Source organism: Amia ocellicauda, chromosome 6 (genome assembly GCF_036373705.1).
Source record: "Amia ocellicauda isolate fAmiCal2 chromosome 6, fAmiCal2.hap1, whole genome shotgun sequence".
NCBI lineage: Eukaryota > Metazoa > Chordata > Actinopteri > Amiiformes > Amiidae > Amia > Amia ocellicauda.
Window position 1 is genome coordinate 4,946,377 of NC_089855.1, and position 14,874 is coordinate 4,961,250.

The window sequence follows — 14,874 nt, forward strand, 5'->3', positions numbered from 1 at the left end:
CCTTTTCTCTAGTATCAGCTCTAACTTCATCTGTTAACCTTTTCCTTCTTATTCCATCACTAACTAAGTTGTCTTGCTTCCTATTTTCCGGCTCAGCTTTGTGTCTCTTTGAAACAATGCAGTGACACGCAGACTGCAAGCCTGGCGCTGCAGTCATGGTCACTCGGTGGACATACAGAGCGATTGTGGCCCCAAACCTTGCCACAAGGAAGCACGTGCTCTTGTTTATTTCCCAAGAATGTCCTTCCCTTTGGAAAAGCAGCTGCTTGATTGTGCCCCGGCCCAGTGAATGACATTGCTTCAACTGGGCACAGATCTGTATTTAGGTGCACACATATAACCGCAGCTGAATTCAAAGCATCAAGGCTTCCCAGTTCAGTGCAGAATCTCTCACATATCAAACCCCCGATATTGCCTCGGAAGCCTGCTTTGAACCCTGGGAAGTCGTAGATTTGTGTTCTGGGTTGTTAATCAAAGCTCTTACTACACAAGAGAGCATTCTGGCTTTCTGGACACCTCTGTCACTGCACAGGCTTCATGAATGGCATTCTTTTACACTTTGGCTTGTGATGGCTCTCGTTTTTCTAATGAAAATAGCTTCTGGCGGAAAGCCAGTGACGAAATCCAACGCGCTAACTGTGCCTTTTTCAGTGCCTCTCCCCTCTCTCCCTCTCTCTCTCTCCGTCTTTTCCCCCTCAAACCGATGTGCTATTATTATTCTAAAGACGAATCAGCTAAAAATGCACTCCCTCAGATTTTTTTGCATCAATGAAAGTTTTTTTTTTCCTATTTAGAAAGTTTCCTAGGAAACAGGATCCTTTTGTGGCCAGTGTTTTGTCAGTGCTGTTTTCGTCTGCTGGGAAACTGAATACAAAAGCTTAGGGTCAGCTCTGTATCAGAGCTCACTTCGAGCTAGGGGAGGTGGGGACAAGTTCAGCTTGCAGTTCTTTTGTAGGTTTATCTTTTTTAAATATAAGGAGGTAAGTACACTTTTTTCCCTAGTAAAATGATTTAGCCTAAGGGGTCAGGATTCAGAGTAGCGAGGATTTTCAGTTGCTTTACTGCAAGAAGAGAAAACTAGCCAGACGCTGAGCTGGTTGTTTTCATCAGAAAACTCGGATGGTTGATTCAGGCATAAATAGTTTAAATTAAATGTAATAGGAGCATTTGAGGAAAGAACTAATGTTTTTCATCCATTCTTATAAGAAGCGTGATGTTTTTTCATAGAGCAAACACAGCCACTGTGAGAGGAGCTTTTGTGTCTCCCAACTGATGCATTGGATGTTGAAGACTATGTAGCGCTGGCAGATTGTCTCAACAACACGTCTATGTTCGTCTAATGCAAGAATATTTAGACCTTTTTAAAAAAAAATGAATCTTTCTGTTAGTGTTTTTTGTGCTTTGGATTTCTGTCTTGAAATGTGCATGTTTGGTCATCTCGAGTGCAATTATAAAAACAGAAACAGATGCTTTTCCAAAGAATGGTTTTAAACAGCAATTGTACATATTATGACGTGTTGGGAAATGCATTGAAAGGGTGTGCAGTATGTGTTTTTAGTATAAAGTCAAAGATTATTAACACAGCCGTCTTCGGGTGTTGTTTTTGCTCAAGCTTTTTTGAAGAATTCTTTCCTATTCAAAGATACAGGCAGATTATCAAGAGTCCAGGTCTGAGGGATCGCACACAGACATGTCTGCTCTTTGTATAACAGAATGGTTTTGGGTAGACTTTCGCTACTGAAATAACATAGATCCCCTATAGTGTTTTTAAGTGGTGGCATAAATAGTTTTGATGGTTCCCAGCAGACCATTTTCACTGACAGCAAATTGATAGTAAATGTCATTTTACTGGTACCTGAGATTTTAGATAGCGTTCGGTTTTGGTGCATTTGTAGATTAACGTACCCAAAATGTAAAACAGCATTTGGTACCCATGGGCTCGGCGTGCTGTGAGAGTGGATTCATTCTGCTGTAATAAACTCAACTGCATGTTTGCTGTGAATTTTAACAGTTTATATAATGTGCTTGTTTTCTTCCCCCCCAGTATTCAGATTTGGTTATACTGATATACTGTTCATACTATATGTATTATCTTCTCCAATCGTTTTTTCAAAAATGTGTTTATTGTGAAAATCACAATGACATCCGTTCAAAAGGAATGGTATTTGAAACTGGTGGTGTAAATGCACAAAGCATGGAAGAAACCCAGCTAGTAATAGAGGCCATCTCCTTAGACTGAGATTCCTCTGTCCAGACATTACTGGTGGTCCCACAATAATGCCACGGAGTAGAAAAGGCTTAATCGGTTTAACCTGTGTTTCATTACCTGCTTAATTATTTAAATACAGGTATGACTAGGCCATCTATCTCTCTCTCTCTCTCTCTCTCTGTCTCTTTCTCTATACATATGTACATACATATATATGTATGTATATATATATATATAGCATATTTAACTAATTATACAAATGTAGCACAATCTTTTCTTTCACAAGCACGTTGCTACAACACATCAACATAACACCATTAACAATATTAACCGCCACTTCCATCTGTTCCAGGCTATTCCCCTGACTGACCCCGACATCGATGTAGTCGCATTAGGTCACAGGCCGAAGTGTCCAGTGCCTAATATCCCGTCAACACTGGACAAGCAGACCAACTGGTCAAAAGCGCTACCTCTCCCAACGCCAGAGGAGAAAATGAGAACAGAGTCCCAAGTGATCTCGTCATGCATTATACCCATTAATGTCACTGGTAAATTTGCTGATTTTCTTGGTAATTATAAAACCACACATATTTTTTATCTATATTTATATATGTTCTGTGTTGAACTTGTGTGCTTCTTTTCAGAAGAGGCCTCTGCAGTTGCCTACTGTCCTCGATGTATTCCTCAGTCAGCTTCTGTTTTGCGTTGTTATTTTACTGTGCCTAAATTGTCGCGTCCCTGCAGTCTGGAAAGCCCAGCTAGCCGTTTCACTCCGCTGTTGAATTCGACTCTTGCAGGGGGACGAGTGAGGAGCAGTACAGGGCCTCTGAACTCATCCCTCTATATAGGATATCATTTTATCCTGTGAAGCTGAGGGTCAAGTCATTATTTCAGGTTAAAATCGGTTCTTCTCCAGTGATCAGTGCCTGAGCTATAAGGGCAGTCATTTCTTAGGGTTCAGGATGCCACGAATATGCCAAATGTCTCGTTTTCACTCTTACCCTGCATGAACTGTTTCCAGAGCCCAGATCAATGGACGACGCAATGTAGCGTTTTCTGTTAGCTTTCACCTCATTCACCGTATGAAGGATGTAGAAAGTAAGACACAATCTGTGTCACTCTTTACAGAGCCCCCTCCTCCTCTAAGTATAGTAATAATATGATTCCGTTCGTGGTCTAAAAAAACTAAATAGATCTTTATCACATATCATCAGATTACATTTACAATATGATGTAGGTGTTTTTTCTCATGTAGGATCTATATTTGTCTGTAGTCTCTACACTACAGTATTAGTATTAGTATTAGTAATTCTACAATTCTGCAAGCCAATGAGAAGAATATTTGCATATTTTGAACATAACCAAATCTGATCTTCACAAAGTAAAAGCAAAGAAGAATGTAAAATATCTTAAATAGCTGTTATGTAAGTTATCATACTGAACATTTCCAGAAAACAGGCCAGAAGGGCTTTCAAATAGGCTTCACCTAACTAAAAACAATTAGTCTAAACTGTTCTGTAATAACATTGCGCTGGTAATTGCACATGTGTTTGTAGCAAACCGAGACTTTTCAGTTTTTCCACTTGGAGAAATTTCCACTAAATGTAAAATATACACACGGCTGCCAACATGATTGGGATGTCTGTAAAACGTTGTGAAATTTAAAAGCATTTTCTGTTGATTCTTTCTTTCTTAGGTAAAATATAACATATATATATTTTAATATGCCCATTATTTTGACCACAAATGTGTGTTTATAAGTGTGCGCATTTTTAAGAATTCGGACATTGCAAAAATTAACTGATACCATCAACAAAATGGTAATTAGTGGATGTTTGACGACTTGTATCTGTCACTGCAGTAAAACACAAGTTTTCTAAGAGGAATGACTATGATATGAGCATAATTTAACTTGACATATCAGTCACTAAATTAAGATAAACACAGCATAAACGCTATTAATCATATTTTGGAAATAAAGGAACCCAGTAAATATGGCATGCAGATATTCTATAATGTGCCTTTTGATGAACGTTATGAGAAACGATTTGACTAAAAGCTGCAAGTCATCGTCTGTGAAACTCACAGCGGTCCTGTAGTCCGAGATGGTTTGTGTTTGCCAGAGAAACAGGATGGTAAGCAACTTTGGTGCATGAATGCTAATTAGCCACATTAGAATTACAAAAAGGCTGTGTGGTTTTATGTACCCCTGGTTATACTGAAACAAGCAAAAATTGGTTTAGCTCTTATCAATGGGAGCTTAGTCAAAGGCAGTCGCAGTGAAATTGAAATCAAACTAATTGCCATGGTGCTGAAAGGCCTGTCTGTAATCACATGAGAGTCATGAAGTATAGCAAAAAAAATAAACAAGGCAAACAAGATGCTGGGGCTTTGTTATGGAGCTGCAGTCCAGCAAACTACAGAGCCGAGGTTTAGAAGCAGTACTTAGTGACAGCTAGTATCGACAGGTATGATTACAGCTATATTATCAAAACTGTTTGTTTGATGTCTTTTGTTAGTCGTTTACATTGATTGGATGTCTTTCCTGTTTCTATTCATCGTCTCTGTTCAGTGAATGTCCATTGGGGAGATTTTCCTTCTCTCCTCTCGTTTGTGATGTGCATTTTTTCACAGGAAAACGGTTCCTTTAATATGAGCAAAACAGTAGGAAACAGTGAAACATGCTTTTTTTTAATGATTGCTTTGCTTACTTTGATTTTATAAGTAATTCAAAGCATACGTGTAAATTCATCAAAAGCAAAAAATGTCATTGAAATGTCATTTTTTATTTTGCATTAACCCCAAGAAAATAAATGTATGTTATTTGTCACTGTATTTCCTGTGAAAATGCGTTGTTGATAAATACAATGTAACTGGAATGTTAGAAATGTGTGAAATGTCTGGAGCTGTATTTCTTACATACTTTATTTGATTACAGGGGTTGGATTTGACAGAGAAGCCAGTGTCCGTTGTTCTCTTGTCCATTCTCAGTCAGTACTACAGAGGAGACGGAAACTGAGAAGGAGAAAAACCATCTCCGGCATTCCCAGACGAGTGCAGCAAGAAATAGGTACATATCAATCATAACGTAATCTCGTAAAATAGGAATCCCATTCATATTACCTCTCGTATCTAAGGTCTAAACAGCACGTTGGCAAATGCTGATTTTCTTTTAGACTTTGAGAGCGCTGTCCTATTATGGATATTTGATGTTTTGTGTAGAATGATGTTGTTTGAGATAAAAAATTGAATTGCAGCTCTGTGTCTCTCATATATTGTTCATGAAATTAATAATTAAAAAAAAAAACATTTTAATGCAAAAGGGTATTTTCACCAAGAAAACAACTTTGAAGAGTCAAGAAACTATTCTCTTTTTAACACATTTTGAAACTCTGAATGATGGTTCTATTCCGAGAACCAGACTCTTAAGGTTCTGGAGTCTTTATTGTACTGTCTTTGTTCTATCTTCAATTTATGAAAGCACTCTGTGGCGATTTGTTGCGAAGGGCGCTATACCAAATAAAAATCCATTGGTTGATTGACTGATATTGAATGGAAGGTCTGTTTCAGGAAGCTATAACCTGTCTTCCTGTCTCCCCACAGATTCTGACGAATCTCCGGTGGCTAGAGAACGCAACGTGATCGTGCACACCAATCCAGACTTCTCCCTGTGCCATGAAGAGTTGAATTCCCTCAATGGCCGGTCAACCACTAAGGACTCCGGGTGCCAGACAGATGACATCCTGATCACCGCGCCCTCTCGAAGGCGGATCCGAGCCCAGAGAGGTCAAGGCATCCCGAGCTCCCTCTCACACTCCACCGGCAACATCACATCCCTGCCGGACAACTCAGACACCATGTTTACAGCCTCGATGGGCAGCCGCCTCCGCTCGCGCAGCCTTCCCCGGGAGGGGGGACGAGTCGTGGACGAGGATCACGACAGCGACGAGGAGCTGTCTCCGTACGAGGCCGAGGAGTTCCTGCCTGGACCGGAGAGGGCCTTAAAGGACGAGGAAGAGAGCACAGATGACCAGGCCATGCCCGAACACCAGCTGGTCAGTCTCAAGTGCAAACAACACGTAGGAAGCCCAGACCACACCTGGAGTGAAAGAGGAAGATCCAGGCTTCCCCGGAAAGTGGACATGGGAAGCTGTGAGATTTCTTCCAGCTCAGATACATTCAGCAGCCCCATTCACTCCATCTCGACGACAGGAGTGCTTGGGAGCCAGATAGACCACAAGGAGGACCACCAGTCCTCCAGCGGCAACTGGAGTGGGAGCAGCTCCACGTGCCCCTCGCAGACGTCAGAGACCATCCCCCCTGCTGCTTCGCCTCCCCTGACAGGATCTTCACACTGTGATTCGGAGCTGTCGCTGAACACCGCTCCTCACGCCAACGATGACCCCACCGGCTTCATCATCGACCCGTACCCGACTGAAAAAGTCCGAGGCCACAGGGCGAGTTCCTTTACCTCCACGGTAACCGACCTGCTGGACGACCCCGGCATGAGCACCGTGAGCGACGGCGAGTGGAACTACCTGCATCATCAGCACGACAAATCCTGCTGTCAGGATTTCAGCCCCCAGCGCTCGAGGGAGGACGAGGGTGGCCTCGAATGCCCCAGCTTCACAAGCATGGCAACGTACGAAAGCTTTATGGACAAGCCGCCATCTGAGAAGGATTCGAGCTCGCACTACTCCGTGGACACAGAAGGCTACTATACCTCCATGCACTTTGACTGTGGTCTTAAAGCTAGCAAAAGCTATATTTATAACTATGCAGCCATGGGCCCTGATTGTGGCCAGAGCCTAAATGTTGCACCTAGCATGGGCGGATACCCTCAGCCAGACTACCAGGGTCACAGGACAATAGGGAGACAAAGTCTTTCTTTTAAAAAACCAAAGGTGAAGCCAGCCCCACCAAAACGCAGTTCGTCATTGAAGAAAACAAGCAGTGGTGCAAATGTTGCTGACAAGAAAGAACCAAAGATAAACAGCGGGCAGCACCTGCCTTTGTCTTCCAGGGAAATGAAGCTGCAGCTGGACTTGGCCGGCTCCCCAGGCCAGTTGGACAACCCGACTCTAGGCGACGAGCCAGCCGAGCCCTGGGAGGTTCAGGCTGCTGGCGAGATGACAGACTCCACTTTGTTTGGCTCCACGGATAACCACTCCTTTAAGGATGAAGGTGCTGTACAGTCCGACTATGCAGATCTCTGGCTCCTCAATGACTTGAAGTCCAACGATCCCTATCGGTCGTTGTCCAACTCCAGCACTGCTACGGGTACAACTGTCATTGAGTGCATCAAGTCGCCAGAGAGCTCCGAATCCCAGACGTCCCAGTCGGGATCAAGGGCCACCACACCGTCTCTTCCTTCTGTGGAAAACGAGTTCAAGCTTGCCTCTCCCGAAAAGCTAGCCGGGTTGGCATCACCATCCAGCGGGTACTCCAGTCAATCAGAGACGCCAACATCTTCCTTCCCTTCGGCTTTCTTCCCCGGACCCCTGTCCCCGACGAGTGGAAAGAGGAAGCCAAAAGTCCCAGAGAGGAAATCTTCTCTCTCTTCCCTGCAGCAGCAGCAGCATCCCTCCAGAGATGGAAGCACCTCATCCAAGAGAGACCTTGAGCTACCGATTATACCTCCGACCCATCTTGACCTAAGTGCTCTTCACAACGTTCTCAACAAGCCTTCAGCCCACAGAAACCAGATGCACATTCTCCATCAGAACAAGCAAAAGGCAGCAGCGGCCGCGGCAGCCATCGCTGCGGCCAACTCGGACACTTCGGGCTCTAGTCTTCTGGCCATCACTCCCACCGTGCTTCGTTCGGTCCAGCTGCGGTCCGTTAGCAAGCCCAGCGACCCAAGCCAGGACAGACAGAATACCGAGGCTTTCCCCCGGCTGAAATGCCCCACTGTGACAATTGTCAGTCCACCCGCCAGTAACATGTCCTCAGAATCAAAGAGACCCACGTCCCACAAGTCCTATGATCCCCATTCTCAGGAGTCCCCTCAGACACCGTTTACTCCAGGCGACGGACCCTACGCAAGGGATGTAGCATATCTTGACAACGCTAAATGCAAGCAAGAGAAAAAAGCCTCGCCCCCCCCCCCAGGGGCTACGGCAGTAATTCAAGCTCCTTCCGACTCATCGTGCACAGAAGACAATCTCTTATTGAAGCCGCCATTTCAGACCGAGGCTCATCTCCCAGGAAATGAGCTTCGGAAAGACCCTGAGTGCAGAGGGATGTCTGGGCCTGCGGCCTGCCCAGAAGAGGAGGAACAAGAGAGGAGCGCATCGCGGATCCCGATCCCTAGCAGCAGCCTAGCGGCGGTGCACAGTCAGCTGACGAGACCCGAGCCAGCCGCCGAGACCCCACTGGGCGGTCTGACGAAAGCAGGTTCCCCTCCTGCGTCCAACGATATAGCAAAGAAGTTTGACTTTGGTTCGTGCAACAGTTTTGACAAAGTGCCTGTAATTATTACTTATCAATCAGAAACATCGCAAGCTTACACAATCAGTGATACCAGTAGCAGAGAGCAGGAATATGACGACACATCAGGTGTTCCTACCAGAAGTGCCTCACAGGACAGCAGGGAAGAGGGGACAACGCCAGACACTGAGGATTACTACAGCAAAGGTGGGGAATTCGGTCTTGAAACAAGTGTCGTAAGAATAGCTAGTACACCAGCCTAACCCATTCCTTAGAGTAGATTATGGTTTTTATGTCTAGGCTGCTCTTTCCATTGTTTATTCCCTTTAAAACTGGAATATGTGTCTTATTTAAATGTTTTGACAAAAGCAGGGGGTCTAAAGTCTGGGTATATTACTGAAACAGTTCCTGGTAGTATATGGTTTACAGTGTTGTCGAATAATGTTAATGAACTTGATAGTTGTCCTTCGTTGGGAAGCTACATCGAGGCCAGTGAAAGCTCAAGCTGTCATTGAGCAAAATAAACACTAGGGTAGCTCTTTCACGCTGGAAGTTGTGAGCCTTTGATGTATAACTGAGCTGTGGCAGGTCTTTTTCCACTGATAAAGGCCCTCATTCATACATTCATTCATTCATTCAGCTCTTCAATCGATCATTCATTCGTTCCCTCACACAGTTTGTCCCACGTGACAAACCACAGATGATTAAGGTACAGGCAACTTCATTTTAACAGCAGCGATTTGTGTATTCGATATTGGTCGTCCATTAACCCTTTCCTGGTTTCCAGAGTCTACGCCTAGTGACAACTCACTTTCGCCACTGAGTGATGAGACGAAGGCTGAAGATGACAGTGTTTTCCTATCTCCTAACAAACTACGCACTACTGAAGATCTTTTCGCCATGATTCACAGGTCAGTGTGAGCACAAATCAGACAGCAAAGGCAGCGATATATGAAATGTCAGTTAATAGTGAAACTGAGAAGATTTCTGAAACATTTAACAATTTTGGGGGTCTCCGTCAGATGATGGAAACTCTTATGTTTAGCTTTTCCTGATTGCCTGATGTGTCAAAATGTAATGTTGTTTTGATTTGCAAAGGCTCTTTTTGTGATTGGTAGGAATACTCATCCTCCTCCTCATAATATATACTTCTTCATTGTAGATCCAAAAGAAAAGTGCTGGGACGAAAGGACTCGGGGGAGCTGGGCGTGAGGAACAGGTTGAGCACCGCGCCCGTGAGCTCCCCGGCCACCTCTCCGGGCACACCGGCCACCTCCCCGGGCACCCCAGGCGCCTCCCAGCGCACGCCAGGACCCATCTACAGGAGTGCCAAAAAGTCCAGCACCTCCCACGAGGAGTTCAAGCTGCTGCTGCTGAAGAAGGGCAGCCGCACGGACTCCAGCTACAGGATGTCCGCGACGGAGATCCTCAAGAGTCCCGTGGCGCCCAAGTCTCCCGGCGACCTCGGCGCAGAGGGCCCCCGCACCCCGGAGGAGCTGGCCTCTCCCCACCAGCTGCCCCTGTCGGCGTCCGAGCAGCTCTCCAGCCCCTCTCCCAGAGCCAACACGGAAGGGTTCTCCTCGAAGACCTTCGGGATGTCCGCCTCCTCCCGGCAGGGCCGCTCCCGGATCCCCCCCGCCGCCAACAGCAGCCGCTACAGCATGCGTAGCCGCCTCTATACAGCGCCCATGCAGGCCATCTCGGAGGGGGAGACGGAGAACTCGGACGGTAGCCCCCACGACGACCGGTCCTCTCAAAGCTCCTCGTAGATAGAGTATCTAGATTTCCTTTTTTTTTTTTTTTTTTATAAAACAGAAAACGAAACATAACAAAAAAAAAAATGCCTGTGAGAGAGAGGTCCATTTCATTGGAACTGTGACTACCTATTTTGCATATCTAATAATGTGTTTAAAAAAGAACAAAAAAGAGGAACAACAAATCCTGTCACGAATTTGTATATTTTTCATTTGTAACTCTGACAATGACTGATTGCTGACACTAAAAAAAGAAGAGAACTGGGAGAGAGAAAAATGACACCAACTGTCATTAACTGTCCAACTGTATTACTGTATTGGTTGTAGAAACTGGCAATACTGTTTTAGTTAATGATTATTATTATTTTTTAATAAGGCTTTTGTCCTGTTAAATCTAGGGAGGCATAAAACGCATCATTGTCAAACATTTAATTATCACACGTGAAATAACCACGATTAGAGATAAAAAGATGATCAATAACATACATTTACAAGCTCAATACTAACTACATATGCCAGGTTATTTTTGCTGTAATCTTAAATCAACACAGGGAGCCTTGTTTATATCAAGAGCAGAGCCTTGTAGCCTTGCAAAGAGTCAGTTAAACAAATATCCATCCTGCAAAATAGTGTTAAAAATACCAATAACATACTGTAGTAAAGGCTCAAACCTGCACAGTTCCCTGCCTTGTATAATTTAACTGGCAGTAATTTAAGAAGGGAAACAATGATATAGAATATTAAACACAATGAAACAGATGCACAAGGGACAATCTATATGTGGCCTTTATGCACAGAAGGTCTTAACATACAGGTGATTTGATATTTTAAACAGATATACAGGAAAATGTGAATATCACCACTAAAGATTGATATCTTCATTGTTCATGAGCATCCCTTGATAATATCTTATACGATTATTGCCATTGTGTACATATATATTAAAACACACACACACACAAGTAAATGCAAGGTAGTTCAAACAACACAACACTAGTCATGCAAAGTACTCCAGTCTGTGTAGAAGTAGCCTGGGTTCAGTCAGACAAGCGCCGAATCAGACGTGACTGCCGGTGCGGTGCTCTGTTTTATTTTTAACAACAAACAAACAAAAGAAATGAAATGAAAATGAGTGTGCAGCTTACATTCGTTGTGTTTCCACAATTTTAGAGGTCCAGGTGACACCTGAATATTTCACCTAACGGTATCGAAGCGAATCAGGGTTCTCGTGTGGCACTTAGTGCTGCGGAGCGTCACGCGACGTCATGTGACATCCGTGTTACAGGGGTGCTGGGGGGGGATGCAGGCAAATGAAATAAGAGAATGTATTCTATGAATACCTTTGCAATCATATACACTGTTAATTTGGGACTAGTGTTATTCCCTTAGAGGTGAATACATTTTTGAGCTAGAATGAATTATTAATGAAAATAATAAAATAAAAAAAACTCAGAGAATTAAAACTGATTTGCTGAGATGACACTGTGCAAGCTAAGTAAGGACAAAGCTGTGAAGCCAGTAGATGTTACACATTAATGCCATTTCTCTCTAGGAGTGTATTTTGGTCAGGTGTGTCTGTTCATTTTCATTTTTATTTTCTCCAACCATTTCATCAACAGCATGCAATAAGAACCAATGGGGTTTTGAAAAGGAGATTTCAAATTGAGAGAAATATGAATATTATAAATACGTGAGGAACAGCTGTTTCTCAGATCACTTGAATTTGTATATCAGTATGTTTGATAGCTGTAAAGAAAAAAACTAAAGAAAAAAGGAAAAAAAAGTTTGATAATTTTTTTTAAATACTGTAAAGTTAGAACGGGATTATCTGTTTAGAGAATAAACCGGACAATCTTTTTAACGGTGTTCTTGGAACCGAGGGACTGGAAAGTGGGATTCGAAGCGGGCCGAGTGGGAGTGGGTTGAGAAACTGGAGAGAGAGAAGTCTAGACAAGGGTATTGCAGGAGTGAAACTCGAATAGGACAATGGCACAGGAGGTGTGAGTTAAGGGTCTTTGTATATGTGTTTATTTGGTGTGAATATGAAGTATGGGAAGTGAGAAGTGGAAAGTGGAAGTAGAGGGGGAATAAAAGACGTGTTAACTTGCAGAATCGTTTAAACTCTTATCCCTTTCTGATGTCGACAGCTGTTGTATTATGTTGGCAACCACGTGGGGTGACAGAGTTGGGCACAGTCCGGCGACACTATATCCTGTCTTCTTTGGACTAACGTTGTTGCAGTGGTCTGCAGCTTTTAGGATTGATTGGGTGACATGCCACAGACTCACTGGTGCCAACTGGTGTGTTTTTTCCCACTAAAATGTGGTGACGTTGAAGGTCCAGTTCTAGAGTGGGGAAGGATTAAAATACAGCACTAATATAAATCTTAGAGAAACAGATCTGGGAAGAGGGAATGTGTTCAAATGTATCAGTGCATATCGAAACGTCAGTCGCCCTTAATTGTATAGGATTCTGCATTCGTTTTCCTGAAAAACTAACACTTTTATGAATTTGACCCCTAATATCGTTGTTGTTCGCTTATATTTCTTTTTATCACTTCATTTTAGCAAAGGACTAAATTGATAGTTATTTATTTATTTTTGTTACTTAAAAATGAAATATCCTGAGTTGAAGATTTTAGGAATTTACATAGTCTCCTACATTTGGCTCATAACGTATAAGTCTATGAAATCTATTACGTCTTTATAAGAGATTAAGAGAAAAAGAAACTGAAGATATTTTTAATGATCAGATATTTATCCAGAGACTTATTTTGTTTATAAAATATTATCTACAGAGGAAGAAAATAAACAAATGTATTTAAATAGACACTGGTTGTACTGAGTTCATATCAGATGGCGTTACCAATCGAGCAGTAAGTTTAATAAACTCGCTGATGTGAATCGCTCACGGACACAGAGAGCTAACTGTCGTGATATAAGCTAAGTCAGATCCAACTCTGTTAGCCCTAGAAGTGCCTGATGCTTGAATTGTCAACACGCACAGCTACATAATCTCCGCTATCGCCATTGAAAATGTGCATGTGTTGCTTTTAATCAATATTTCTCACTATCATGAAAGTCTTCATGTGACACAGATCACTTTATTCCAGGGCACTTCTAGAGTTAAATAGAAGTTTAAATTTATCAATAAACAAATAAATACATAATAAATAAGTGTTGCATTAAAATATACTCTTATAACTCAACTACTCACTAGTGACATCAAATTAAGTCAAGATTACAGTACCAATGTAGCCATATTGTTTGTCTACAGAGACATTATGAAAAGGCACTACATGTAGCTATGTCCAGTAGTGCTATAACTGTTAACTTTATTCAGGCCTTAAGGAAGGATGAACAATCAAGGGAAACACACAATATTGCTGCTTCCCTTGACCACATGTCTAAGTACGATACATGACACCACTACAGAGAGCAAGGAAAACCTTTAACTGGGTCTCTTCTTTAATAAAAGCTCTTCTAAATAAATGTAGGACTGTTGTAACTGCCATCTTTTTAACAGGGTACACAATGGGAAATGTGTTGTGAAATTCCAGCATTGAAAAATAATTATTAAAAAAAAAAAGACATTTGCACTGAAATAGAGTTTTTGAAGTTTTTGTTTTTCTTTTCCTTGCTGTACCTGAAGTTATTTATATCGGGTTTCTTTTAAGACTGTTTGACTTTCCATTTAACAACTCTACATGGTTCATAATTAAGTGTGTGAGGCAGGAAAGCACAGTACATGCTTTTGCCAAAGGGTTTCAGAAGTGTACAGGTGTAAGCAACATGAAATGGTTTTTGGTTACTCGTGTAAAAAGAAAAAAAAAATCAAACACACAAACACAAAAGGAGGTTACAGTGTAACTGTTTTGGTACTAGATGCAGTTCATTCTGGCTGAAAGCTACAGGTTCAATGATTTGCATCTATTTTGTATTTTTGTACAAATTTGTAAATAGGATCTTTTTAAATTGTTGCAAAGATGCTTCTTTTGTAAAATGTTTTCAAAGTTTACATTAATTCCAAGCCTTTGTATATTTTTGAGCTGTGCAACACCTTAAGTCTTGTATTTATTTTTTAGTAAACATTGTGAAAATTCCATTGTAAATCTTCTCTAAACCATCTGCCGGGCCATCTGGCTGCTTAGTAACTGTGCATAGAAAAGGCCAATAAATGTGACTGCATTGCAAAATATTAATAAATATCAGTGTGCTCTTTTAATTCACATGTAGACCTACATTCAATATTCTAATTTAATGCCAACAGACTTCTGGAGGCTGAAACACAATGAGAGATGGGTGCCAGGATGTATGAGATCTGCAACTGAGAGCATGCAACTTTTGATCTGTAAAATCCTGTGTCTTATTTTATTCAGACCTGTGCTTCTACTAACGGAGAGCAACCCCAAGTGGTGCTAGGGACTATTTTCACCAGAACACAAGACATTTATATAACTTAATTTATTCCATGAGTAATATT

At 42.2% G+C, this 14,874-nt stretch overlaps 1 protein-coding gene across 4 annotated transcripts in view; it reads left to right on the forward strand.

Annotated features, from left to right (window-relative positions):
* Nucleotides 1-14,620, forward strand: part of LOC136750791 (actin remodeling regulator NHS) — a 125,969-nt gene extending 111,349 nt beyond the window's left edge. For 2 of the 4 annotated variants that reach the window (XM_066705853.1, XM_066705855.1), the window contains 5 exons: nucleotides 2,562-2,778; nucleotides 5,148-5,279; nucleotides 5,813-8,845; nucleotides 9,426-9,549; nucleotides 9,801-14,620. In XM_066705853.1, coding sequence (XP_066561950.1) covers nucleotides 2,562-2,778; nucleotides 5,148-5,279; nucleotides 5,813-8,845; nucleotides 9,426-9,549; nucleotides 9,801-10,407 — 4,113 coding nt within the window. In that variant the 3' untranslated portion in view covers nucleotides 10,408-14,620. The remainder of the gene's footprint in view (nucleotides 1-2,561; nucleotides 2,779-5,147; nucleotides 5,280-5,812; nucleotides 8,846-9,425; nucleotides 9,550-9,800) is intronic. The other 2 variants (XM_066705854.1, XM_066705857.1) reach the window with 1 other exon arrangement.
* The last annotated feature ends 254 nt before the right edge of the window (nucleotides 14,621-14,874 follow it).